Source organism: Chiroxiphia lanceolata, chromosome 1 (genome assembly GCF_009829145.1).
Source record: "Chiroxiphia lanceolata isolate bChiLan1 chromosome 1, bChiLan1.pri, whole genome shotgun sequence".
Lineage (NCBI taxonomy): Eukaryota > Metazoa > Chordata > Aves > Passeriformes > Pipridae > Chiroxiphia > Chiroxiphia lanceolata.
Genome location: NC_045637.1, coordinates 34,412,520 through 34,439,682, shown reverse-complemented (window position 1 = coordinate 34,439,682; position 27,163 = coordinate 34,412,520). Strand labels below are relative to the sequence as shown.

General features: G+C 36.6%; 1 protein-coding gene across 6 annotated transcripts in view; it reads right to left on the bottom strand.

Moving 5' to 3' along the window:
- NCOA2 (nuclear receptor coactivator 2) overlaps positions 1-27,163 on the bottom strand; it is a 185,454-nt gene that overhangs the window by 50,073 nt on the left and 108,218 nt on the right. For all 6 annotated transcript variants that reach the window (XM_032681779.1, XM_032681818.1, XM_032681788.1 and 3 more), the window contains 3 exons: positions 25,751-25,852; positions 24,736-24,908; positions 3,060-3,163 (listed from right to left, as the gene is read on the bottom strand). In XM_032681779.1, the coding sequence (XP_032537670.1) occupies positions 3,060-3,163; positions 24,736-24,908; positions 25,751-25,833 (360 nt within the window). In that variant the 5' untranslated portion in view covers positions 25,834-25,852. The remainder of the gene's footprint in view (positions 1-3,059; positions 3,164-24,735; positions 24,909-25,750; positions 25,853-27,163) is intronic.

Below are 27,163 nucleotides of genomic sequence, written 5' to 3'. Positions count from 1 at the left end.
TCAGAAGTTCTTCCCAAACTAAGTTAGATAGTTAGATAATCATTCTGCTCCAGCGGAGGGATAGTTAAAGCACAATGCTCAAGCAGAGCAGCTGAGGCAATGGTTGACACACACTTTCTTCATTCTATTTTATATTGCAACATAATAATCCCCACAAATAAATGCACAAGTGTATAGTTTTCCTGACTGCCTCTAAATTAAGATAAACCAAGTCTTTTTTCCTCCTGTTGTCATAAATTCTAATCTCTAACTTTTCTTTTTTATCATTGCCTTCTTGTTTCTGATAATTCTTGGTTTCTCCTGTTAATTTACTTTCTTTGGAGAGCTCCCTCCTTTCTATGTGCTTTCTTAACATTTATTACATTTTCCTGCTGAATACTATTTAGTTTAACTAGCAATGATTTACAATTATTAATAAATTGAGGCTCTAATATAATTTTCTGTTAGCATCTCTGCTATGGATTAGGATCTTAGACTGCATTTCACCACCATTTGAAACCAGTGTAAGCATGACCTCTTTGATTTAGTCCTTTCCACATCATGACAGCACCCTGTACTGTGTGAGGATATGAAGAGCTGGATCAAAGAACTGAGTTGGCTGAAAACTAATTGAAGAAAAAAAAGATGCTAGCCACATCAGTCCCCTGAACTGGATCACCATGGAACCACATGGTATTTAGAGCTGGCAGAAGGGTCTGGGTTTGGCTAAACCATTCTACTTGCTAGCTGTCCACACATCAATTCAAAGAGATTGGAAAACCAAAGCCATCACAGATGTTTACTGCAGTTCTAAGGAGAAAATTTTCAAAGGTGAAGATGGCAAGCAAGAGATTTTGAGAGTTACTGGCATCCCACAATAAGTTTCAGTTTTCTCTACTGTTTCCTAGTGTGGCAACTTCTTTGCCCAAGGAAGTGCTCTGTGCTGTTTCCTCACAGCTGCTTCTTGGGTTGACCACAGAAGTGGTCTTTTGGGCCTAGAATAACAAAAGGTTTTATATTTCAGTCTCTCATTTCTTTCTATTCTATTAATAAAATAATCTTGCAGGTAAACAGCAGTAGGCTTTTGAGCAAGTGCACCAAGTTACTTAAATATTCTAGAAGCTTTCACCTTTGTAATAATTTCTTAATTCTGTGTCCAGATGTGAGCCACCACAATCAATAACTTTTCTTCAGAGCTACTGGGACAAAGGGTTAACAAATAATGGGCAACATGATGGAAGGGAAACCAAGAAAACAGATATTATTTTAGATGATATATTGGAATGGAAAATACATTTGTATTCTTTGAGATGTTGTCAGTTCTCTCTTGGCTATTTTTCCACACTTTCATGCTACCTACTTTATGCTTGAACCAAGATATATGTTAAAATATTCCACAGAGTGAGCTGTTTGATGAATTTTACTCACTTTCTTCAGCTGGAAACACTCGCTATTTTGAGGATTCTTTGGTTTTACTTTTTAATAAAAACAGACCAAATTTCTAAACCAAATCAACTAATAAACTGTTCATCATCATTGCTATTTTTATTTGGCAATGAAAAAGGGTAGGTTTTTTGAAGAGGTTGTATAAAGGGGTTTTGTAAAGATGAAATAACTTAATTGCATTTCCTTAAGGTGATAAAGACACAAAGAAAGTATCTGCAGTCTTTTCACAGTACACATGTAACAACTTACAGTCCTTTTTAAGTTTCTTGGTGCAAAAGGACCATGGTTCATTAATTGAGTTCCACAATCTTTCATTGTTAATATGCAATGGTTTCAATGCAAAGAAAAACCAAATTAAATGGAATAATGGAACAGACAGGTGATTTTACACGTCATGTTTGCTGCAATAGCCAATCATGCAAGATAAGCCAGGAATAATACTGCCTTATTCTTATTTTCCCTGTGATTAAAACAGGTCATTCCAATTAAATTAATAGAAAATTTACAGATAAATTTTAGCATAGCAATGTAAGAGATGAATGTTTAACCTTGTTTGATAGCAAAACCAACAACATTCAATTCAGTGAGTATGCATAATAAAGAATTAATTTGTTAGCCCTACTTCTCAAAGAACAATGTTTTTGCTCCAACCTGTCTAATCTGTTTTATGTTTAGTACTCTGTATTTGGAGCCCTTATTTCATATGCAGTATAGAAAACTATGTGTTCATTTAACAAATTATGAAAAATAACTGGCAAATTGGCAAAGTGTTCTCAAATAGTTAAAGCTGTTATAAACGCATTTAGAAATGATCAATAATTATGCTTTTGCCAAAGCTGGTACCTTTAGCCTCATTCACAGTTTGTTTTTTATGTTATCTAAAGTAACATTTATTCTTCCTTACAGATAAAGTCCACAGCCAGAACAGGAATAAACAGTTTGCAAGTGAGCTTAAGCAGATGAAGCAGTAGTGTCAAAGGACAGTAGCATATGACATTAGGATCCCAGACAACATCCCTACCCAACATTATTATTAATACATTTGGAAGCTAGGTTTTACCCACACAGCCTTTTGGAGTATCAAAATAAAAGCTAAAATCAAACAGAAATCTTAACTGAATAAATGTGTGATATGTGTGAAATGCACATTTTGAAAAGCTCTCTAAATTACTTTTATATTCTAGAGGAGAGAGTCCTGCTGTAATGCCAAAATATTAAAACAGTATAGCAATAACATGCAATTCCAGAGAAAGCATTATTCACTTGTACATAACTGTATATATAAGTTAATGTTTAGGTAGAACAGGTCTTCCACAGCTGTTGTGGTTTAGAACAAATAAAACAGGCACATGCAGACACCCAAGATCTGCTACCACCTGAAGCCCCTCAAGTTGTCTATATTCCAAAGAAGCAGAACTCTCTTTTTCTGCCTCTCCCTACCCCAAGTTAAAGAGAGTTTCATCACTGAATCCAACTGAAATAAGCTGTCTGCTCTTAAATGACAATCCCAAGTAGCCAAGATGGCTTATCTCTCTTGACCATTCCTTTATGGTGACCTCTGACTACACCTTTTAATTTAATTCATCCTACGAGGAGCAAAACTACCTTAAATAAAGGAATTTTGTGCTCTTTACCTCAAGCATCATTGGTCCAAGTGCATCCTTGTCGATGACACTCTGACCCGTAGATGATACATCTGCTTTTTGCACTTCATCTTCATTAGCTGCTGCTGCTTTTTCTGCAATAAAGAAAACTATGTCTTAAATGACAGAGCAGTGATCCCTCAGAGATACACCAAGAGCCCACAGAGAATTGAGAACAGCTATGAAACAGTTACAGTGCACCAGTTCTGAAAATGAGATTAAACAGTCTTCCATAATGATTCAACGGAAACATAACCAGCCTATTTGCTTCTCAGTTTTCAGGTTTTATGACACAATTGAAATAATTTCTGCTGTTTCTCTGCTAGACATTTTACTGAACTACAAAACCTAACACTGGGCAAAGACAAGGGCCTTACATGAAGATGCAGTGAGCAAAAGCCAGGATCAAGGTGTATTAAAAGACTGATCTAAAACAGCATGCAAAGCTTACAGCTGCACAACTTTTCCACAACAGCTATATTTAGAAGGAAAAACAGAAGTCCGCAAATCTCCGTTTCAGTACTGAGAAACAGCCATCTCGGTTCTGTTCCCATGCCTCCACCCACATTCTTACTATCACACAATTTTCATACCACCTTATTTGCCAATATGTTATTAGAACTACATACAATTTCAAGTGCTGTATTTGAAAATTACAGGCAAGAAAATAATGATTTAAGGTTTCTGGAACATAATGCCAGACATTACAATGTGTTATGTACAGCATCACAGATCACACCCAGCTCCAAATGTATGGGATGCTCACAGAACTTTCAAATCTAGTGGGTTTATAGTTCATATCAAGTAATGGACGGTAGTAATTTTTCTACTCCAAGAATGATTCTGGTGTTTAAGGGTGAAGTAATAGAAGTAATAAAAACACTATACAAAATACCTATTCTAGTATTACATATTGCACATAGCAAATTGAAATTAGTAACTTTTTGTTGCTAGTTCTATACTCAAAACATTCTTTTATTATTTTTCAAGCAGCAGCTATGTAAAAATAATGCCACCCTGCAATCTAGAATATTAATAGTTAAGGATTTCTTATTTTTAGTATGATTTTTAGATTATTTTAATAAACACACAAGCACACTGGAATTACAATAATAAGACATTATGCCTTCTACAACAATAAACCAGAAGATTAATTTAGGAATTACTGAAAGTACAATGTATTGATGGTACAAAGGGCCTCTGGAAAATCATCTCTAGTGAAAATTAAAGCATCAGTCATAGAAATCAAAATGTATCCAAATGTACAGTATTTTCTGCTCTCTGTAGATCTGCAATACTGCAGCCAAAGTTCCTCTGAACTTTCCTTGGCAAAGGTTATACAGTCAGTATGAATATATGCTGCTTAGACATACAGTAAAGAAATTGCTTCTGAGAACCCCTGGGTGTTTTCCTATCAGTGATCACCCACTGGCAATAAGGCTTTGGTCACTTGGGCTGTCTCATCCTAGAATTCTACAGTTTCTTGCTTTCATGAAAAGATTCATGAAAATCTTAGCTGTCTTCTTAGGGTATGTTCTTACACTATATAACACCACTGTGAATAATGATGAAATAAAATTGCTCTGAAGATAGACTGTTGCAACTAATGGACTAATTTTAAATCACTCTTATTAGCATAATCTGTTAGAAATAAACACAGTAGAAATAACTATTAACATTTCCTCTACAACTTAAATTCATCTGGATACAAAATTAGTATTTTTGGTTTAGACTAGGGACTACAGTGAGATTTTATAAATATTTTTTTTTCCTTACCTTTCTTCTTTTGGCAAAAAGTAGAAATTAGATGTAACAGAAAAACAATTGAACAATCCTTCCCATACTACAATACAGCAGAGTTGGCACCATATGATGATACAAAACTGAAAACATGTTCTAAAAATTCTAAAAGAATTCTAAAAATAGAGCTCAGCTTTTAATAAAGTCAGTGATGATATCTGTTTCCCATCTGTTCCTGGTAGCATAAAGTGATCTCTAGTTTCACACTGTAAAATGTTATAATGGATAGGGATACCAGCTTCCTGCTCTCATCCCCTCACGCTGTTTCAGCCATTGAAATCATCTTGTCTATGGGAGGACATGGGATTATTCTCTATATACCAGAAATGGAGGGGCTGCAGAGATGGTCCAGCAATGGTGTGCAAGCACATTAATTACATGCTGTTTCCAGCAGGTAACTGGCACCAGTTTACAGAGACTACTTTTACCGATTGTTTTTCACATAATACAAAATATTTGCTGTGATTCTTTTTCACTCTTACAGCCATGGAGTTCATACAAACCACCAATAACATCTATAGAAGCAATTGTTGTCTTTTATGCACACTGGTGGGGTTTTATACAAACGAAAAAGAGAATGTTTCTAATTACTATAATGGTAGTCAACACAAAATCTGAAATACCAGGTCACATCAAGGATCTCTCAAACCTCACATCCAGTTCCTGAGTGGCTGCTTTCCTCTCTGCTTCCCCATTTCTCCACTTTGACTCTTTCAATCCTAACCACCTGTTTTATCACTAGCTGTCTCTCACAACCATTTGACCTCTCCATTTTCTTTTCCCTCACAACCATTTGACCTCTCCATTTTCTTTTCCCTTTGACGCTGTTTTCCTCAGAGGGCTCAATAAACAAAGCGCTTGCTCAAGGAAAAAGTGTAATGAACGGAGAAAATATGGAAATGCTATTTAGACACAAATGTTACCTGTCCACCTCTCCCCAAGATACTGACAATGTACACTACACTACTGATGACATTTGGCGAGGCATTCTGAAAGCATTATAAATCACAAGTGCTCCAAAATTATGGACTTCATAATTGGATCTGTAACTTAATTGTGTAAGAATTCAAGTAACTGGAGAGCTTAGAAGAGGTTACACATTCAGGCCACAAGCCACAGTTAAATTTAAGTGGCACTGTATAGGAAACCATGGCCTCAGACAGCCTCTGAGTAGGACCAGCTGTAACTTAGGTCATTGTTATAAACTGTAGCGACCGATAATGTTCAACTGTGCAATGAATTGTCCATTTTTGACTAAACTACAAAGCCCTCATGAAAACTCTATCAGCACATACAGGAAAAGTAAGCCCAAATCCTGTCAGCAGTGTTGTCCTGACAGTCAGTCAAGGGGAATGTCTTGAAAAGCAAATCTTTCCTTCAGCAATACAGCACATGGGGCCTATTAACAATGAAAATTTGTTGCAGGAAGGTTGGAAAAAAACAATGACTGATACACAAATTTTGAATGCTGGCAACACTCATGAATTATCCCAAGTCAGTATTTTTCATTTTTCTTAACAGTTCCAGCTTATGGTACTAAGTAATGGTGCAAAAAATGTAAAGTTTACTTTCCCTTTTTTACTTCTCCTATCTTTTCTAGGTTCACTAGAGACCCTGCAAACAAACCAAAAATTTTATAATTTCCACACTAAATTAATGATTTTTGAAAGTTAGGGGTTAGGAAAATATCTGTAGAGGCTCAACCTCACAAAGCCTCTCAGAAGCCTTTTTTCCAGCCCCATGGGAATTGCAGGTGATTAACCACAGCTGCTAGATTTTTCCACTGCAGCCACTCACATGGGGGGCGGGAGCTGGTTCCCTGATCTCACACCTTCCAGCGGTGCTGCCTCCTGGAAGAGCGACATCCCTGTTCAAATGTCAGCAAAGTGTTACCAGGCATGTTACGGGCACAGTGGCCAAAGCAGAGCACAGATCTAGTGCAGAAAGAGAAATATAGCCTTGTGTAGGTGGAGGAAGTGAGCTGGGTGGAAAGGGGCTTCCCATGGCTTCATCAATTCTCCACTGGAGAAGGAGCGTTAAATTAGAAACTGGTCCCATCCTTATGCATATGGTTACCAGGGATCAAGCATATTTTATCTAAATTATAGTGGAATAAACTTCACGCACATGAAATTATTATTATCTCTGTTCAATTAAGAGATTAGCCTACAGAGAGAGAAAAATTTAAATAAAATAGAAGTACCCCTGAGAGAGATACTATAAAGAATATATACATCCAATTATGTAGTATTTAGTGATGTGTGTAATTTCGACTTTAAACTGTGGGTATGTTTACAATTGCATAAGCAGTAATATACTAAAATACCTATGAATATTTTCAATTGAGCATCTTCTTAGTGATCATTAACTGTATTTACTTTTCTACATTTAACATGCAGAATAAAGAAGGAAAAAAGCTCTCAAAAGTATTTCCTGACAAATTTATGAGTGGGAAAGCCTCAAGCTTTATTTGAAGCTCATTCCAGATTCTGAAAGCAAACCTTTGTGAAATCACATTAGTTTAACAGAAATTTGTAAGTCAGAGAAAGAGAAGCCAAAAGTAATAGCTAGAAGTCTCCTGCTACATTTTAACTTAGGAAGCTTTCCTGGTTTTCCATCCTCCCAACTCAAGCTATGTCGGTGCTCTCTGGATTTCTGACAGCAGACTCAGAAGTGCTACTGATGGGCATCACCTTCTCTTGGTTGTAATTTAAACCCTACTTTCCTACATGTGGACAAGCAGGACCAGCTGAAACACCTAAAAGGCTGTCTTTGTCTGTATTTAAGCTCTGCTCCAGATTCCTTAAGGAAACCTGCTACAAAAATATTTCCCCCTTGATGCTCTCTGGAAAACCAAGAAGCATTTTTGAACTGAAGAACAAAACTGTAGCCTCTGCAGAAATTTCAAAAAGGTGAAGAATAATTTTAAAGAGAAAATTTACATCAACACACATTTACTTTATTTTTCATAGGAGAAACACTTAGGGTTCTTCATAGAACAAGAAGAGCAAAAAAGAGATGCTGGTGAAATCCTCAACAGGGCAGTACCAATACCCTAAAAACAGCTGAAGAAAGAGGGGAAGCAAAAAAACCCCTGTAACAGGAAAAATCAAATTTATTATCCAATATTGTTTAAAATAGGTTTTCTCAAGTGCCCTGTATATAATTCCTGCTTCTCATAATTTTCTGAAATTGCTATTGAAATGCCACACCCATCTCAGTGAAGACTGGAGTGAGAACATGGGAACAACAACGTAGACACCAAGGTCAGTGCAGAAGGAGGGGCAGGAGGTGCTCCAGGCACCAAAGCTGAGGCCCCTGCAGCCCGTGGTGCAGACCATGGTGGAGCAGCTGTGCCCCTGCAACCGATGGAGGACCATCAGGGTGCAGTGACAAACCTGCAGCCCATGGAGGAGCCCATGCTGGAGCAGGTGGATGCATGAAGGAGGCTGTGACCCCGTGGGAGTCCCAGGCAGCCCATGCAGAGGGAAGCCCACGCTGGAGCAGGTTTTCCCTGGTAGGACTTGTGGCCCCTGTGGGGGACCCACATCGGTACAGCTCATTCGTGAAGGACTGCACCCCATGGAGAAGAGATCCACGGGACAGCAGTTTGGGAAGACCTGTTGCCTGTGGGATGGACTCACTCTGGAGAGGTTCATGAAGGATTGTCTCCCATGGGAGGGACCCCACGGGAGCAGGGGAAGGACTCCTCTCCCTGAGCAGTGGAAGAAACAATAACTGACCGTAACCCGCATTCCCCGTCTCCCTGCACTGCTGTGGGGGAAGAGGTAGGCTTTGGAAGGAAGGAGGGGAGGAGGGAAGGTGTTTTTAAGATTATTTTATTTCTCACTCTTTTGCTCTGATCCTGTTAGTAATCAATTTAACTAATATCCTCAGTTTGAGTCTGTTTTGCTCGTGACGGTGATCAGTCACTGACCTCTCCCAGCTCTTAACTCATGAATCCTTCGCTGTTTTTTTTCTCTCCTCTGTCCAGCTGCAGAGGGGAGTGAGAGAGTGGCTTTAGTGGGTACCTGGCATCCAGCCAGGGTCAGCCCACTACACTGTGCAAAACCAACATCCAAACATTCAAGGAAACAGCAGAAGTACATAACTGTAGATACAGTATTACAAACTAATGCTAACATATAATAGAAAGTATACTTAGCAAAAGGCTACATTTTAGCTGACCTTATAGTTCTGAATATTAGATTAAATAACATTTCAATTATTAGATGTAATAATATCTGTGTGTGACTATTGCTAAGTAACTATATTGACTGTGGTAATGGACAGGAGGTTTTTAACATGAGTAGGGCTGTATAGAAAGTGCCTTCAAGTTTATCAAATTGAATAAGAACAGAAAAAAATGAAAAAAGGGGAGAAAAAAGCTTGTATTTGGTAATGTGAGTAGTTTTGGATCACAGCACATAATGAAGCAAAGCAGTGAAGAACGTGTAAGTTCTTTTGATGGTTTGCTAACCACAGGGAAAGCAGCTCTGCCTTGTAGCTGTGTAATTCAAAGCACTACGATGCATGGCTCACATGGAACTTGATATCCAAATGCACGTTCTTACCCAGTTCCCATTGCCTCAACACAAGTTGCTTTTATTTCCTGAAAGCAAGTAATTTTTCAAAACACCACTGCATAAGAAACAGCAACTATGTCAGCAATCAATTTTAAGACCAGCTTATCCCATCCCTGTGAATAAAGTTAGCTACTATTTTAGGGAACTGATTATGTAGTGAGGTTGCTCTTTCATCACACAGCACACATCTGTCCAGAGCAAAGAAGCTATTAGACTCTTGGATACATATTTTCCCCCAGAAACTATAGATCAAGTCTTACGGGAAAAACTATGCAGTATCTCAGGAAGGTTTTAGGAGGTAAAACAAGGGAGAATTATGCATCTGCACCGAACTAAAATTAGAAAAGCTGCCATATGGCTCTGTGAAGCCAGCAGCACGTTCTTATTCATTAGGAAGCATTCTGCTAACATAAAAACACAAGGCCTTCCTGTGCTCTCCAAATGTGTTTATCTTTTCAACATTAATGCATGATATATCATCAGGCTGCTGAAATCTCCTGCAGTGCATATTAAAAAAGCACAGCTGCACTTTTTCTCAGCACGTTTATTCACTGAGAGTAATCTAAGAGCTCAGATTTGCCCACCTCCCTGACACACAGCCCTCTTGTCAGCCCGGCTCCCCTTTGGTTGGAAAGGGCTGCATTCCCACTGCATGCTCGCCTGCCCAACTCATCTCCCCATGCTCTGCTCAGCTCAACTCATCTCCCCATGCTCTGCTCAGCTCAACTCATCTCCCCATGCTCTGCTCAGCTCAACTCATCACACCCACATGGTTTAGCTTCATATTTACTACTGTTGGTAGAAGCACACTCAAATGCTAAACTACCCCAGGGCTTAAGCTAAAAGCCCCGGGAAAGCTGTAAGCTCAATTACTCGCTCAGGAGTAACAGCGCTTACAACAATGTGATTTCTCTTTTCTAGTATTTTCAACTTCTAACTGGCACAGCTGCTCTCCCACCCCACACATACCTGCCCCACTTTCCCACCATAAAGAAGCATCAGTAAGGCACTAGCTCTACAAAAAGCTTTGCGTTCTCACAATACCACTGAATACAGATAAACTTTCATGAAGCTCTTCAAGCTTTGAGTGAAGTCCGCTCTTAGAAAATTCAGTAACAGTAGCCAGCACATGAAATTTTCATGGACACTGAAAGTAAAACAAGCACTGAAAACCCGTGATGGATTTAGGAACAGCAACAAATGGAAGCAATAATATCTAAAATTAATACTAGTTTTATGTTTCTTAATAATTTTCACATTTTGCCATCATTCTTTTCTTGTAAAGTCAGCATTTTTGTCACTCAATACAACTTCTGTAACAAGTACTGCCTGAGAAATAATTGCCCCCAGCTCAGTTAAACTGGAACAAGGACAAAATTCATGAAATTTAACTTACCAAGAATAATATTTAACTGCTGGAGAGAAAGAAGCCTATTATCTATTTCTGTATGTATTTTTTTGCTAAATACTTTAATAGTCATTTCACTACCTTTTTCTTGGTTTCTTCTCTTCCCCCCTCTCATTTTGCCTGTCTTTTCTGTCATCACATCTATGACCTCTTTTTCTTCTCATTATCACAAAACTCAATGGTTTACTTCTTGAAAGTGAGGGAGAAGACAGGCAGCAGCAGCGAAGTGTCTACTCCTTCCTCCACTCGCCCCAGGAGCCAGTTGGCTCCAAGCCCCATGAACTGGGGTCTCACAGCACTGCATTCCCGGCACATGGCCCCATTCAGAGCACCAAGGCAGAATTTCACCCTCTATAAATGCACTTAAATAACTTCTCTGAAGATTGCTAAATCTTGGATTTAACAGCACCAGCTGAAAGTGATGTTACTTACAGAAATTTGTACCTACTATTCCCAGATTTATCTACTTAATGCAGTGGCAGTGATTATTCTCACCTGAGATTACCTCAGAAGGTCACTATTTTCTGATAAATTAAGGACTGGCAACTGAAGTAAAATCCAGAATAACAACCCTCTTGCTACTGCTTCTTCAGTGAAGAATAAAGCATCCTATCTGGGACCCCAAATCCTCAATGGCTTGATCCATCCCCAGCACACAATAAAAATATGAAGCAACACAGCAATTAAAATAATTTCTTTGCTGATATTATTTCTAGTATTTTTATTTATCAGTAAAGACACAGAAGAACAACTGTCATACTACTCTTTAAGTGAAATCTAAACTAAGACTAAAAGGAACCTTGGATTCAGAAACTTTTTCTCACTCCATACCTCATCTTCAACTGAGAGGATACATCAAACTACCACATAGTCAGTGGGAAGCTGTTTTTCATCTCTTGAACATGAAATTAAGCTTCCATCATGACCATCACCTGTTGAATTCCTGGACATGCTGCAACCTTAACCCTTTCCACTAAGTTTTCAGAAAAGTGGAAACGAATATAACTGGGTAGTTTTACTCCTGCTGAATTTTTAGACAGGCCTTAGATTACTAAAATATTTGAGAATATTCAACATATGCTTTTATATAAAATGAAAAAGTGTGCTTAACTTGCAAACTGAAAAATCAAATGTGCATGTATATATTCCTATATTTTACAGCTATATTCTTTCTCTTTTCTCCAAAAAGACCACCAACACTATTTTTCCAGTGTATACTGACTGATTAGTGAGAGAGCATAAATTAATTAATCATCAAAGGTGCTGACTGCCCAGGAAACTTCCTTATCAAAGGCCAAAATCCAGGATGACACTGAGAATTTATAATTTTCACTGGTTTAAAATGCTAGGGGGTTGGGTTTTTTTTTTTTGCATTTACACTTCCTAAGAATGTCTAGTAACCAGCATAATCACAAATCTCTGACTGACTGTAGTGTAATTTAGAGTATTTAGTAAGTGCCTAAAATACAGTACTGAAACAGCAAAAGAGTACATATGATTGATTAAGTACATTGGCTATCAGTTCCTTACTCCAAAATATCCTCAATTTAATCTGTCACTTATTATTCTATGCTAAAATCAGATAAACAGACTCAAATATATGTAGCTGTAGACAAACATCTATGAAATAGTTTTGCATCTGTTGCTACTTAGATGATTCAAAACAGTCACGTAAACTACTTAACTGTACATGATAACAAACACCACGCATCCATCAGCATTGACTTCAAGTCTGTTATGTCTATATGGCTGAATTTCAAAAGAAAGAGCCAAGCTAACTGACCTCTGCACTGAAATACTAGATACAAATATTTGGCATCGCTCAGTTAACAAAGTAATTATTTTCTTTGGTATGTATTGAATTAGAATAGAAAATTTTACTGTATTTTTTGGCATTTGCAATTTTGTAAGTGTTAGATATTTGCTCAATGAGTAACCTCATCTTATTTTGATAATTCATCTCTCAAAACAGTATTAATATGAATGTCTAAATGGTGGGAGCCCAATGTTCTTTAACATTTTGGCTGAGATAATGTTTTCAAAGACATGAAACATGGCAGGATCTGATAATTTTGTACAAAACAGGGCTCCACCATGGTCTCAGAAATAATATATTGCTTTTACAAATGTTAATAGCTCTCCAATTGGTTCTTTGACATGTAAAAACATAGGCAAGATTTTGAAAATAAAGATACAAGGGTTAACACTCTTTAGACTAGAAACTGTAGATGTAATTGCCAAGCTAATTAAAGTTACAGGTTTTCAAAACTTAGGCCAAAATAACATACTGGAAAGGAATATTAATCTAGCCAGACTCTGTTTCTTGAAGCCTTACTCTTATGTAGTCAACCAGCTGTTAAAAGGAAACAGATGACACCCTTTATTCGAATGTCACATCGCTATGATTACAAAATAACTGTCTTATTTTGGGATGCTGATGATAAATCTTTGTGACACGTCAGATCATTCACAACAACAGGCAAAGATCTTTTCGCTTTTATACACTGCCATTGACGACTGCAAAAGTTTTCAAGAGACCTAATATGGTACACCAAAAAGAAATAAGATGGATCATGGGCTCCCTATGAGCCCACAAAAAGAAGTTTCCATAATAAAGTGTAGGCCAAAATGGAGCACAGATAATTGAAGACAGCTAAGGAAGAACAGAAACAGGTTTAATTTAATGTGCCCATGCTAACGTGGATAACAGGGCTCCTACTGCTTTTAATAGTACAGACTATAGTAGATAAATCTTTTACTAAAAAGCTCTAAATCATTAAGGACAAGTAAAGTTTTTTCTATAATAGCCCAGTGTTCAGAAATAAAAGCTTGGGCCTCTCTTCTTGTACCATCACAAGCCTCGCCAAACTTTTAAGTCAATTTAGAAACAGAAACATTTCTATTACTGCAAGAAAAGCACTAGGAAAAACAAAAGCTTCTCAAAAGAAACTGTTTACTTCTGCATGTTATTATTTAAAGGGATTTTTAAAATTCAAATACTTTACAAAACTGTGGTTTAGATTAATTATATTAATATATTAATTATATATTATATTAATTATATTAATATATTAATTTCATATATTTCAATAATGGTTACATTACTTCAGGTACATTATAAGTACAGTTGGTTGTTGGAAGGATGGTAATGATTATTAACATGCATTGTTTAAGATATTCTCTAAAATTAAAAGATCTTTATTCATTACCCTAGAAAATCTTTGCTTATCTTGTCGCTAAGATTTACATCCAGACAAAGTCACTTTTAACCTCAATTGCATTAATTTGTTCTGTCACACATTAATTAGCAGACATTTTAAAATGCCTGCTAATAGAACTGATAGGTACAAATGGGCTCCCTTCAACAGACCAAAACATACTTAAAACTTAATTAATTAGGTGTTTCTTTAACCAGAAAATGTTGAAGATGACGCTCTGTCCCCAGCCATATCCCTCCTCAGCACAAAGGCTGGTAACGCAGGTCTGCAGCCAGGCCCGTGCATCTGATCAGAAGTGATAATCCAAAACCTTTTCCTTCAGTCTGCAATTTACTTATTTGCTTGTAAAAAGAACATGGGTGCCTCTGCTCCTCATTTCACCCATTAGAGAAGCAACAGACGAGACTTTTTTAGTAACAGCTGTTATTTCCACAGTATTATGGGTCCACCTCAGCATAAACATTTCAGGATACTGGGTCTTGAGCTGCTTCTAAATTCTAAGCCATTTGTAGACCTGGGTCAAAGTCCTTACTAAATAAACCAACCAACTAAGCAATCAAAACCCCTCCCCCCAAAACAACAGAAGAAACCATACTCCCTCCTTTGGAAAGAGTTTAAGCTGTTAAAATAAAGGATACATGCTCCTTGTCTGAGCTTCAAAGAAAAAATGAATGGCAATGCCCATGACTACCACATAGCCCAGGGAAAGGAAGAGTATTCTTGTACCATAAAGGTTTTATAGACTTGCTTCTCTGCCTGTATTGCTGATATAGAAAAGGGGAAAAAAGCTTACTGGGCATCTTTACATTTCAGATTGCCAATCGCAAACACATAATTATATTTTGAACATTAAGTACAATTGCTTGACAAATTTGTATTGCAATGTTCACTTAAAATCAGCACCTGTAGCAGCTAAACAGATGGTGGCTGAACTTTCAAGCTCAACAGTAATCACAATAATCCTTTATATTCAGCATCATAACGATTCATTAGTAAGTTTTGTCACATCCCCTAAACTATTTGATAATTTCTTACTGCAGCAACTAAGAGTAAAAACAGTATCAGAGAGACAACAGCGGATGGAATAAAACTGTTACAGGTATGGTGTTACTGGTCCTAAAATTATGGCTAAAGCCACACTGAAGGCAAGAGACAGCATAACTGGGGAAGAAGTGAAAAACAAACCAAAAGGACAGTTATTGAGAAGAAGAGAAAAAAGCAAAGGCTTAAAAATGAAGCCCTTCAAAACAAGGGGAGAAATATGGAAATACACAGAAAATCCATTCTACATGAAAAAACACTTTTGACAGTTAGTGACAGGGAGTACTGCATTCAGGAAAGTCAAGGGGCATACGAAGAAATAACTGAAGACAAAAAAAAATAAAATCTAAATATTTCCTCCAACCCAAGATGGTGAAAGGTTTTGTACAAAAGAAGCAAGACAGGAAGAATTTTACGTTATTGGCACAAAACTCCTTCACATTTTTCCACTAAACACCAAAACAAACAAACCAGGAAAAATCTAAATGAGGGCTCCTCTGAGTATTCCAATCTATATTTAGAAATTACAACCTTGATATCTCTTCCTATTCTTTTTTTTTTTTTTAAATTTCCAAGTGAATGAAATGTTATATTTAAACACACTTCCTTTTCAATGTGGAACGTAGGCCCAGACCTAATTTGATGTAAAATAACTTGTCTCTGGAAACATCTCCCCCAGAAGGATCATGGGAATTGCAGGTTGTTCCAAATCTTTCTAGGAAAGAGTGCCTCAGGAGAAAAAGTACCACTATAAGGCTAGTGCTCTTCATGCTTACACATCTTAAGATGAGAAGGGACCATTCTACCTGTTTAGTTTCACCTACTCCTTGCATCATGACAAGAACCTCTACTGAATGGTTTGAAGAACGTTCAAATCTCTTTGGGAGGGCTGACAGAAACTACAAAGTTCTTCATTAAGTTGCTCCAAATTTCAGTTAACTTTCCACTAACCATTTGCACCTTATGTATGAGTTGGCTTTGGTCACAAATTCCAACTGTTAGGTTGTATCCTGCTTTTGTGTGTTAAAAGTCCTCTGTGGCAGGCCAACTGTGTAGCTCCATTTCATTTTGTGCCAGTAAGCAAAGCAAGGTACAGGGACATGCCTTTCTGCTCTGAGATGACTAGGGCCTCAGTGAAAAGAGGTATCACACTGCTACTTCAACCAAAGGGGCATATGGATACTATTTCAGACAACACGGCAATATCTGGAGCATGTCCAGTTATGGAGTACCTACTTTATGGATTTATGGTTTATGGAATTATCTACTTTAGCAGAAACTAAACTTATGTTCTTTTCTGTCTTCACCTTCTGACATTTGCTCTGATCTTGTGTGAGCTAAAGAAGGGAAGGAGAGTATGTGTGTAGTGCACACACTGGAGTACCCCTTGTCTTGTAAAATACATAGAGATGTGCCAACACACTGTAACAATGAAAGGAAACAGAAGGCATGTATGTCTTGGATCTCTAACTATCTGTCTGAGGACATTCACTAGGAGCTCAGCAATGTTCATGACAGAGAAAGCAACTGATCATTTGCCACATCATCCTTCAATCTTCAGTTTGTGGAATTTTTCCCAGTTGCCCACTGCGGGTTTTTGTAAAAAAATTCGAAAGCTGAAGTAGCAATTATTTTTCATATTCTTGGTGATTTCACATTCAAGGCCCCCTACTTCTAACCAATTGTCCATACATGAAATCTTCTACAGCAATAACAAAATGCATGACTTAGAACAGATGCAATTATCTTGATTTTAGTTTGAACACAGAGGAGCCTTTCATCAATACCTCTTCCATGTGCTGTGAATCCACAGGTTTTCAGGATTCAAACATGGTGTGAAAGGCATTGCATCCTGTTGTGTGTAAATATTAGATTATTCCTTTTCAGGCTGCAGTCTTTAAAAAGAATAGGTAAAAGCTATGTAACAAAAGCTACAACAGATGATCTTGACTGAAGTATCATCGCTACTCTCAGCGAATTAATTTTACTTGCTTTACATGCTGCTGAGATTAGTACATTGCATTCACTAACCTAAAGCACACAGCAAGATCTGGTGTTCTACAGCCAGCACCTTTTAGATGCAAACGTTCCAGCTGCAAGAGACTACAAACACAATCATTAAGACTCGAAGCAGAAGGCTCTAATCCTTCCTTAACACCTAAGCTCAGTATTTGTTTTCTAGCACCTAAACTCAGTATTTGTTACTGACCAGACACCTCTAAAGACAGAGCAGCTGGTGAGAAACACCACACTCAAAGCTTAGTTCATATCGTGGAGGGCTAGCTGTCAGTCTGTATTTCTGTATTTTATTTTTCCCTCAAATTAAAATTCTAAATGAATTTATGATGTTTACAGTTAATAAGAGATTACATGATAAAATGCAAAAAACCCCCAAAACAAACTTGTAAAGTTTTGAAGTTTAAAGTGTTCAGTGACAATTTAAATGAAGTCTGAGAACAATACATTTATCTGAAAGAAGGCAGCTTTCAAAATTCCAATTTTCAGGAAGTGATGTCTCCATTCCTCTTATTCAAGGCATTTTTTTACACTCTCAGGAGTACACAGACCATTATATGATCATTACATATTGAAGTAACTAAACCAAAACTTTAATGAAAATATTCCTGGGAAGAAAAACAGGGAACACTTGATGCACATGCCCCAAATCAGGTTAAATATAGGAGAAGCAGCTCAATCCTTTATAGCATCCCCAGCATTGGTATTATAGATCATAACCACTTACACCACAATCATCTTCGCAGCTATAGAATATAAAGTAAACAACCATGCTCTGCTAGTTTGAATTCTTTTTTTTCTCTTGGTCATTTTGAAATTACGAAAAGCAGAATACAAGTAGGATGCAAAGTAAACAAGAAAGTTTTCCTGTAACACCTGCCAATAATGACTATTTCTACTTGAAAAAGGCCACTATCTTAACAGCTAAGAATAACATTTAGTTTCTCTTCAACTTTGAGCCATAACTTGGAGTCAAAGCTGACATTTCTGGTCTAAAACTTCAAGGAAATTTTCTCTAGAACAGAAGTCATCCACCATCAGCAAAGTTCAAGTACCTAGATTTTACACTGGTTTCACAATTCTGATTATCAGTTTGACGATTATTTTTGTCTGTTTTCTTGAAGCAAGAGAATCATAGAATCACAGACTAATTTGGGTTGAAAGGAAGATTTAAAGATCACTTAGTCCACCCCTCCTGCCATGGGGAGGGACATCTTTCACTAGACCAGGTTGCTCAAAGCTGTATTCAACCTGGCCTTGAACACTTCCAGGGATGGTGTATCTACAACTTCCCTGGGAAACCTGTTCCAGTGCCTCACTGACCTTCATTGTAAAAAATTCCTTCCTTATGTCCAAGCTATATCTACTCTCTTTTAGCTTAAAACCATTGCCCCTTGTCCTGGTACCACAGGTCTCAGAAAAAAGTCCCTCTTGATCTTTCTTCTAAGTCCCCTTTATATATTGAAAGGCTGCCATAAGGTCTCCCCAGAGCCTTCTCCACTATAGCCTGAAAAATCCCCCAATCTTAATAGTTTGAGCCCAGTGTAGACACAGCTATAAGTCATAAAGATGCCTTCAGCTACTTCTTTCATAAGTAATATTAATTAAATTATAACACTGTTTCCACAGGAAACTATTAGTATAGTTAAAATGCCTTATGTGTAGATAAGGTCTAAGCCAACTATTCTGCATGATATGCAACTGCAGTAAAATAAGCAAACCCCACAAAGTTTCCCAGTTGATTGGTCTGCTGGTTAACAACTACTTTTCATCAGAGTCAGAAAAGAAACCGATGGTCCACACTATCTAAAACAAGTTTAAATTCTTCAGGGAATCAGTAGCTCTCTGGAGGCATGCAAATAATAAAGTCAACATAAACTGGATATTCAGCCAAAAAGCTTTACCATGTACAGAGGAAGATCAAAGACACTCTCAGTGCATCACTCTCAGCTGTAGGTAGGGGAGAGAGCAAAGCAAATTCAGTAATAGATTTTTTTTTTTTTTTGTAAATACTCTGCATAAATTCCTTGACTTCACAGCACAAATTCCTCTGACACTTAATTCAGTCTTAAAATCCTATCTGGCTGAAAGTACAGCATATACAAATAATAATAGCCATGCAGAATTCCTTAGAAAAAATAAATTAAAAATTGGCATAAAATTTAAATAGTTCATCTCAAACATGATTAATATAAAAATATAATTACAGTAACATTGACCCAGTAAAATATTTGCAAAACAAAACCCAACAAACAAAAAATCTGCATATGCTCTCGTTTTAATATCCTGATTTGGCAAGATATTTATGCACATAATTTTAAACCTTTAAGTAGTTCCACTGACTTAACAGGGATTACTCATCTGCTTAAAGTTAGGCAGTTGCTTAAATACCTTGTGAAATATAGATCTAAATTCAGATCTGACAAATTCAAAGTAGCAGCAGCCAAAGCAATACCTCATTACAGCTTTAAGGCCAGGCTGTTTTCCTTTAGCAAGCACTTTTACTTGCATACTGGCGCTGGAGGCAACAATAGACTATCTGCTGGAGTGACCCTGTGATTACATAGTACTGCTACAGGGAAGCAAAAACTGGTTTTGCTATCAAATGTGAAACCAGAAAAAGAAGACAAATATGATTAACAACAAGCCTTCTTTAAAAGTTCATACAGGTTCCACAGCTCCTGAATGTCTCTCTTCATCAAGTACTTCTTCTCTCAACATTATTTAGCTTTCACATAGTGATTCATTCTGTCCAAGGTCTGTCTTTTAAGGCTATTCTGAAAACTAAATCTGTCAACTCTAAAGTGTACATTAATAGCTAGACTAATATTCACCATCCTGATATTCCTTCCCTGAACTACTGAAAAGCTGATCTACAGAACACAAAACCTCTTCAGAAACTGGTGACACATGAAAACTGGACTCTGCAGGAAAACTGAAGTGACACAAAATCACATTTGAGGATGCTTTAGCACAGTAGGTTATATCTCACCATATGTGAATCTAAATGAGACAGGTGGATGCCATCTTAAAAAAAGGCTACAGAATACAGGCATGGAGAGTAGAAGGAGAGAAATAAGAGATGGAGGCCTAGAGTTTAATAAAAGGTACTCAGGTGACTTGAGAAAAAACTCAAAACATGTCCTGTACTTGATGTCAGGACACATTCTTCAGCACTCCAACTGAAGGGGTCAGAGGAGACTGCTTAGCTAGAGAAACTGCTGAAAAAGCTCAAGGTGATCTTCAGTACCCTCTGTACCTACTGCATTGCTGATATTCAAAGAACAGAGTAAAAGCACAACTAGATAATGAAGAGAAGGAAGTCTCAAAGCCTGAACCAGGAGATGTTCAAACAGTGAAATGTAAAATATAGTCTGCTTTAAAATGTGAGTTATTTACCTTCCAAGACCGAGGCTGGCATGACAGATAAAAGAAGCTTTAAACTAAGGGTAAAGATTTAATTTTTATAACCTGCTCTATACCCTAAAGGGGGAAAAAAAAAAAAGAAAAAGAAAAAGAAAGCAAAATAGAGACAAATCAAAAATAATGAGAAAAAAACCCACTAAAGTAATGAGAGGAGTCAGGCAGATGACAAGGAAAAGGACTACTTTTGGAATAAAATCAAATGAGATTGATGTGAAACAGTTCAATTGAAGAAGAAAATTCAGATTTCTTTTATTTGCTGTCAGGATTTTGTTGTCTTCAGATATGAGAAAACATTTTTAACAGTAGTTATACAACTGAAATTAATGTCTTAAGTGCTGAAGTTTCTTCTTAAAATAAGGCAGGATCCTAAAATCAATCAGATACTATTTTACTAAACTTACTTCTTCTTAATTACAATGAAATGGCTTTATAGTTCCTTGGGTATCTGGCATATAAAGGAATGTTTATTCCCAGTGGTCTTCAGACTTGCCTAAAGCAAGCTTTTTAAATTAAGCACGTGTAAATCAGAACTTCTGTGCTTGTACACATCTGTGTACATTATGAACACACCTGCAACATATACGACTATTACTCCTTCGAAGTAACTTAACATAGATTGAAAATAAAAGGAGAGCTTACGCTTCCATGACCATGTAATCCAACCATAAAATCACCATTTCATATCACTTTTATACTATAAATAAAAAATCGAATGTTTTCCAAAGTGCTTGAAACACAAGTCTCAAATCCCCACTAGAAATATCCACTTAAAGATTTACATGAATATAACTTCTGTTTCATCTTCATGCTAAAATCATAATTTTTCATCTCCTCTGGACATTCTCAAATCTCTATCCAATCAGTGTAAGACAATATGATTAAAGCCCTCAGTAGAAAATTTTGTAAAGGAAACATTTCAAACCCCAGATTAAAACTGCATGCAATGGTTACATCTACCAAATATCTTTAATTCTTTTAATGAATTCAGCTTTACGCATATATTTATAGCTTGCTTTCAAATTGTAATAAACTGAATCTCTAACATACCATAACTTAGGAATCTTTGAAGTATATACTGTGAGAAATGATGTAAAGATAACAGATAAAGTATTGCAAATATACATTTGCATATCAAATAGTTCAGGATAACATTATACTAAATTATAGAGCATTATTAAAGCAAAAATCTATTACTTCTTTCAGCAACCAGCCCAGCAAGCTTGACATGGGAAATGAACATCAATCTGCATTTCACCCTTCCTTGTTTTCCTTCCTAGAATCTAGAATAAAGTCTCGTTGTCAAATCTCAGTAGCAGCTATAAAACTTGTGGCTTTACTAGGTATTTATAACTGACTGTGCTTTCATAAGTAATTAGACCTTCATGTGCAATTCTATTTATAGATGAAAAAGAAAAGTAGTGAAGAATTTTTAGTATTTATTTAAAAAAACCCAAACTCTTTACTAAACCTTCAATATAACAAAACTGTAGATTAAGTTTTCACTGTTTTAATCTAATATGCCTCAGAAGAAATGCAGAGCAAACCCACTGTGTGAAAACCGAGCCATCTTAATTTATCCACGCTAGTGTAGAATCACTCCAGAGTTTCAGGACATTCATTTAGTTTTCATTCTCCTACAGGTATTCTGCATATCACTAAAAATCAATAAAACATCTTAACTGTAAGAAAATATTATTTCTAACCTGAGTTTCATGGCACTTTGTGCAAGTATAGTATTATTTTAATGATTTTTGTTTTAGAAATACATAATACAAGTGTTTGACCATTGTAAAGGTCTTCTAACAGGTCTTGGCAGTGGAAAAGATTTGGAGCAACCTAAAAGTTAATAATTTAAATGATGAATATATATAAGTACAGGATTCCTAATGTGAGGTGATAAACTACCTATAAAACCTGAGAGAACAATAGTAATAGTGTCACTAGGTCTTCAACCTGTTTGCAGGGACTATGTCAGGTTTTTTGTGGTGTTCAACAAAAGTATAGGTGTACTGTACTGTTCATGCAGTTTGGATGCTTATTATATGAGACATATTTGTTGATGAAATTCCTGTTCCAAAACAATACTGCATTTCAGAGAATGCTGTCATTTTAATTTTTCTTAAAAGGAAAAGCCTTTAAAATTTGCTTTTACAACAGAATTAGCTTCTAAGTAGGAATAGGTATCAAACCTTTAATCAGTTTAAAGGAATAATTTCAAGCATTCTCATCTTTGCATCTAGATCCTGAGATGCTATTAATGACCACCTTGAAGGTCCCAGTATTTTGTAATGCCCCTTAAAGAGGTTTAAAGTCAACCTGTACCAGCTACAACCTTCATGCAAACACCCAAACAGTTACCAGAACATCTAATTATTATCAACTGCAGAACCTTGTGTAACAAATCAACATCATAAAGAGTAATTTAGTGTCTTTATTACTCAAGGATGGCAAACTACTTCTTGAAATAAATTCGTAGCATTCAGTCTGTGTTTAGAATTGTATATTCAGTTGCTTTTGCAATAAGACTTTATGATCCTAAAGTGCACATTCACCTTTGGTACAATTCTCGCCCATGATGACTTCAATAACTTTACAACATGTAACCTGGTCTGACAAGTGTGAATATTTTATAACAATATGAAAACTATTTTCATGATATTGAACTGAACAATGAAACCCTGGATTTGACAAAGTCACGATTACCTAGAGCCAGATTTTCAAACTAGATTTTCAAGAACTGCTAACAGAATGATCAAGTAGACTAGCAGATTTTAATTTGTGCACCCAGTACCCAAGAAAACAAATTTTTTTGTCCTTATCCCTTTCTCAGGTTAAGATAAGGAGTACGTGTCTCTTGGTGACAGCAAAACAATAATTTAAAAATAAATCTGAGAAAAGGATGAAGAAAATTACGGGAAAAGAGTATCTCAAAAGCCAGCAAGGTGCAAGACAATGATGGACATTGTGCCAGGTTAATAAGTATACTTCTATTATGGGGCATGGCAACATCACTAGAATATCCACTTTAAAAATCATAGCAACCTAATAGGAATAAGAAGAGAACAAGCTAAGAAATAGGAACACTCTAAGATTAATCATTTAGAACCACTTTGGAGGTAGCTGACATAATTTGACACTTTCCACTTAGCTTTGAATAGACTAATGTCTAAAACTGGAGATCTACTTATATACTTGTTTTAGAAATGAATATGTATGCAACATGCATATATATGTGTATATATACACAGTAATCTCCGCTTCATAACTTCATACATACAGCATGGAAAAGGAAGCAATATTTTACCACAGAAATCACAGAATACTGAAAAACTGAAAGATGTATAACGTGTTTGAAAACCAAAGGAATCACTCTAAAGACAGTTCACAAAGAGATCTTCTACATTAAAAGAAAAATTATATGCACCCACTTTAAGAATTTGAATCTGCCCCAAACACCTGCAGTGCTATTCATGCCTGCCCAGACAGACCTGTGCCACAAAACCCACTTCCAAAAATTTAAAGCTTCTGGAAGATTTGGGTTTTCTCTTTGAATAGGAAATATATCAAAAGAAAAGAAATACAAAACTAATCTTCTAGACAAAGAACAGGAAGAAAACTGTCACGTTCTCTGGTTTACATTTATAACAGGACCCTATCTAGAGATTAGAATAGTTTCAAATCTATTGTAGTCGAGGATATGATGTCATAATTTAAAGGACGCAGATAATTTAGTCCACAATATCTATTCATACCAACAAAAGAAAGCAAAAAGGGGTATGCAGAACATTTACATACCCCATTCTCCTAGATTATTCCTCTTCTGCATGGATTCATCATCCATGTTTGAGTATGTAAGTAGTCTTTTATTTTCCCCAAAGCCATCTGCTAGTTTAACTTTTGTGAAAGCACAGGTTACTTCAATTCCATTAGATACACATATCAGACTGATTGATTTTCTCTCTTTCTAAGCAATTTTCGGTTAAGCTTATTTTTAAAATACTGAATATGACACTTAACACATTCCGTTCATGTGACATTACAGCATTTTTCGTTACTGATCAATGAAAAACAGGGGAATCTGCTAAAGAAAAGCTGAATTGACTATCAGGTTTGCCAAAAATAAAATCATAATCAACACAAAATATTCCAAGTCAATTAATTAGTCTTCTTACCTTGTTCTTTTATTTGACGAATTTGCTTCACAGTTTCTTTCAAGATTGCACATTTGTCAGGTTTAAAGTGAAAGTTGTCAATATCATTAAAATTTGCAAAAATCAGCTCTGCAAGTTCTTCTATATATTTATTCTCTTGCTCACGATTGCGTTTCTCAGTGCTTCTTTTAGGGCTGAAAGAGGAGTTTACAAAAATCTTGTCTTTAATGTCAGTTTGCCTGCCTTCTGGCCAGCTCAAAGATGTTTTCAAAAGGTTTGACAGTAGTTTAACAAAATCAGACACAAAACTGCCCTCTCTCACTACAGAAATATAACTTACAAGTTTTTCTCAATCAGAAAAGGTTTCCTCTGGAACAAGGAAAGGAACACTAGAAAAGACATTACATATTTTTTCGCAGCAGTCATGTTTTTGTTTCAAAAGAGTCTTTGGATTTGAAATTCAAAACACAAGATTAACTGGGATGTTAGGGTGGATTTGAACACTTACACTTATTCCCTCCATGGTACTGAGAATCCAAGGGGTATCGTATAGTGATGGTGTACGAATAAATAAAACAGCTTAAAAAGTTAAACCAAGGAAAGCCATACTACCTACATCCGAGTGAATTTATAGCAGTCATAAGAAAAGATGATTTTTTGTGTTAGCAATACAACTTCTGTAAAACTGAATAATATTTTTCAAGGCCTTGATTATAATCTACAAGAGAGGTAGTAAAAAAAAAAAATATCGCAGATTGCCAATGAGTGACTGAAGACTCCCTGAACTGACTAGCCAAAAAAGATTTTTACATATCTCCTAAACTGTCACCAAAATTTTGCATTTTGGTATGACACTGGATTCAAAATAAACAAACAAATAATACTAAGAGAGAATAGTCCCCATCCCAGACGTAGTTTGGCACTGACTTCTCTTCGCAGGAATGTTGTTCGTCATTTTCTAACTGAAAAATATACGCAAATCTAACATTTTTTGAACTCTTTCTCGCTCAGCATCTTCAGAAGTAAATGGTCTAACCTGGGTCCAAGCTGATCGGGATCCTTGCGCTTTCTTGACTCTGGTCTGGATGGGTCAGAGGTATTTTCTCCCATCCCACTCATCTTGAACACATATCAGCAACTAAAAGGAAGAAAGATTAAGAAAAGGTTATGGTGGAAAAACTCTTGAGTTCTCTGTTCATATTTCCAAGATTCTAATTCCATGATCAACTCAAATATTACTTGGCAAATCCATCATTTGAAATAGAGTTTGTTTGAAAGGTACCAACAAAAACACTGTGTTTATGACTCCACAAAATGCTTTGGAAGAAAATTTGTGATGGGTAAGCAAAGCGTCATCATCTCTTTGATTGTTACCAGTTGTGTAAGAACAGATAAGTACGTATCGTGCCTGGACTGCTGAATTTTCATGGCAAATTTGCAAGGTTGAATGAGGAAAGACAAAGGAAAAGCCATAGTGCCACACAACAAGAAAAACACAACAGAATTGAAATATATCAAATAAAACGCGTCCCAGCTACATAAAAAGGTACCACAAGCGGCTTTAGTTAAAAACCAGAAGATAATGCTTGCACATGTACATGTACAAAATTGGAGAAACAGAACATCTGTCAACACTAGAAACCACTGAGGAACTGATAAATATTTTGTACATATAATCTACCTCATAAGGAGAATAACTTGTCAAGCTATCAAGCTTGACAATTTGTGCAATAATTTGTGCAATAAACAGCCTGTGGAAGTCCTGCCCTGCTCCTGGCTGTCTGTTGCCCTATGCAGTATAGAAGCACATGAAACTCGCCTACCTCAGGTTACACACTCCTTAATAAGTACCAATATTCTGGAGGCAGAAAACACCATTACAAAGGACAAGGGAGATGATGTAAACAATCAAAAAGCTCATGCAAGACAGGGCAGTCCCAGCTCGCCATCTGCCTAGTTTTGAAAGGATGATGGCAGAGAGATGTTGCCAGACATTTCAGAGAGCTCCTGTATGGTTCAGGATTATCAGAAAAATAAACATGAGGGTCACAAAGGAGGTGAGTGTACCCAGGAGGTGATTCATACCATGCTAAAATATGAGCTGGAGCCTGTAATTCTACGACCACTTCACACTGGCATAAAGTGGAAATCAGAGATCAAAACAAGGGAGTTCACCACCTGCTTCGAGACCTTCATTTTTGTCCTACCAGCTCCCTTCCCTCTGCTGGCCTGGTCAGCTGTGCACTGAACTTAATGAGGGAAGTGCTGGGGATTAAAGATGCAGTCCCCTTCTTTTTTTCTTTTAGACATTTTTTAAAATCTAACAGACAGTTTATGTGCTGGTAATCAGATGGTCACACTGGAAATCTTAGTTTTCCCAGTGAACCGACTTAGTGAAAATATTGTAGATATCGGCAGAAACAGCCCAGACATTAAGGTCCAAGCAGTT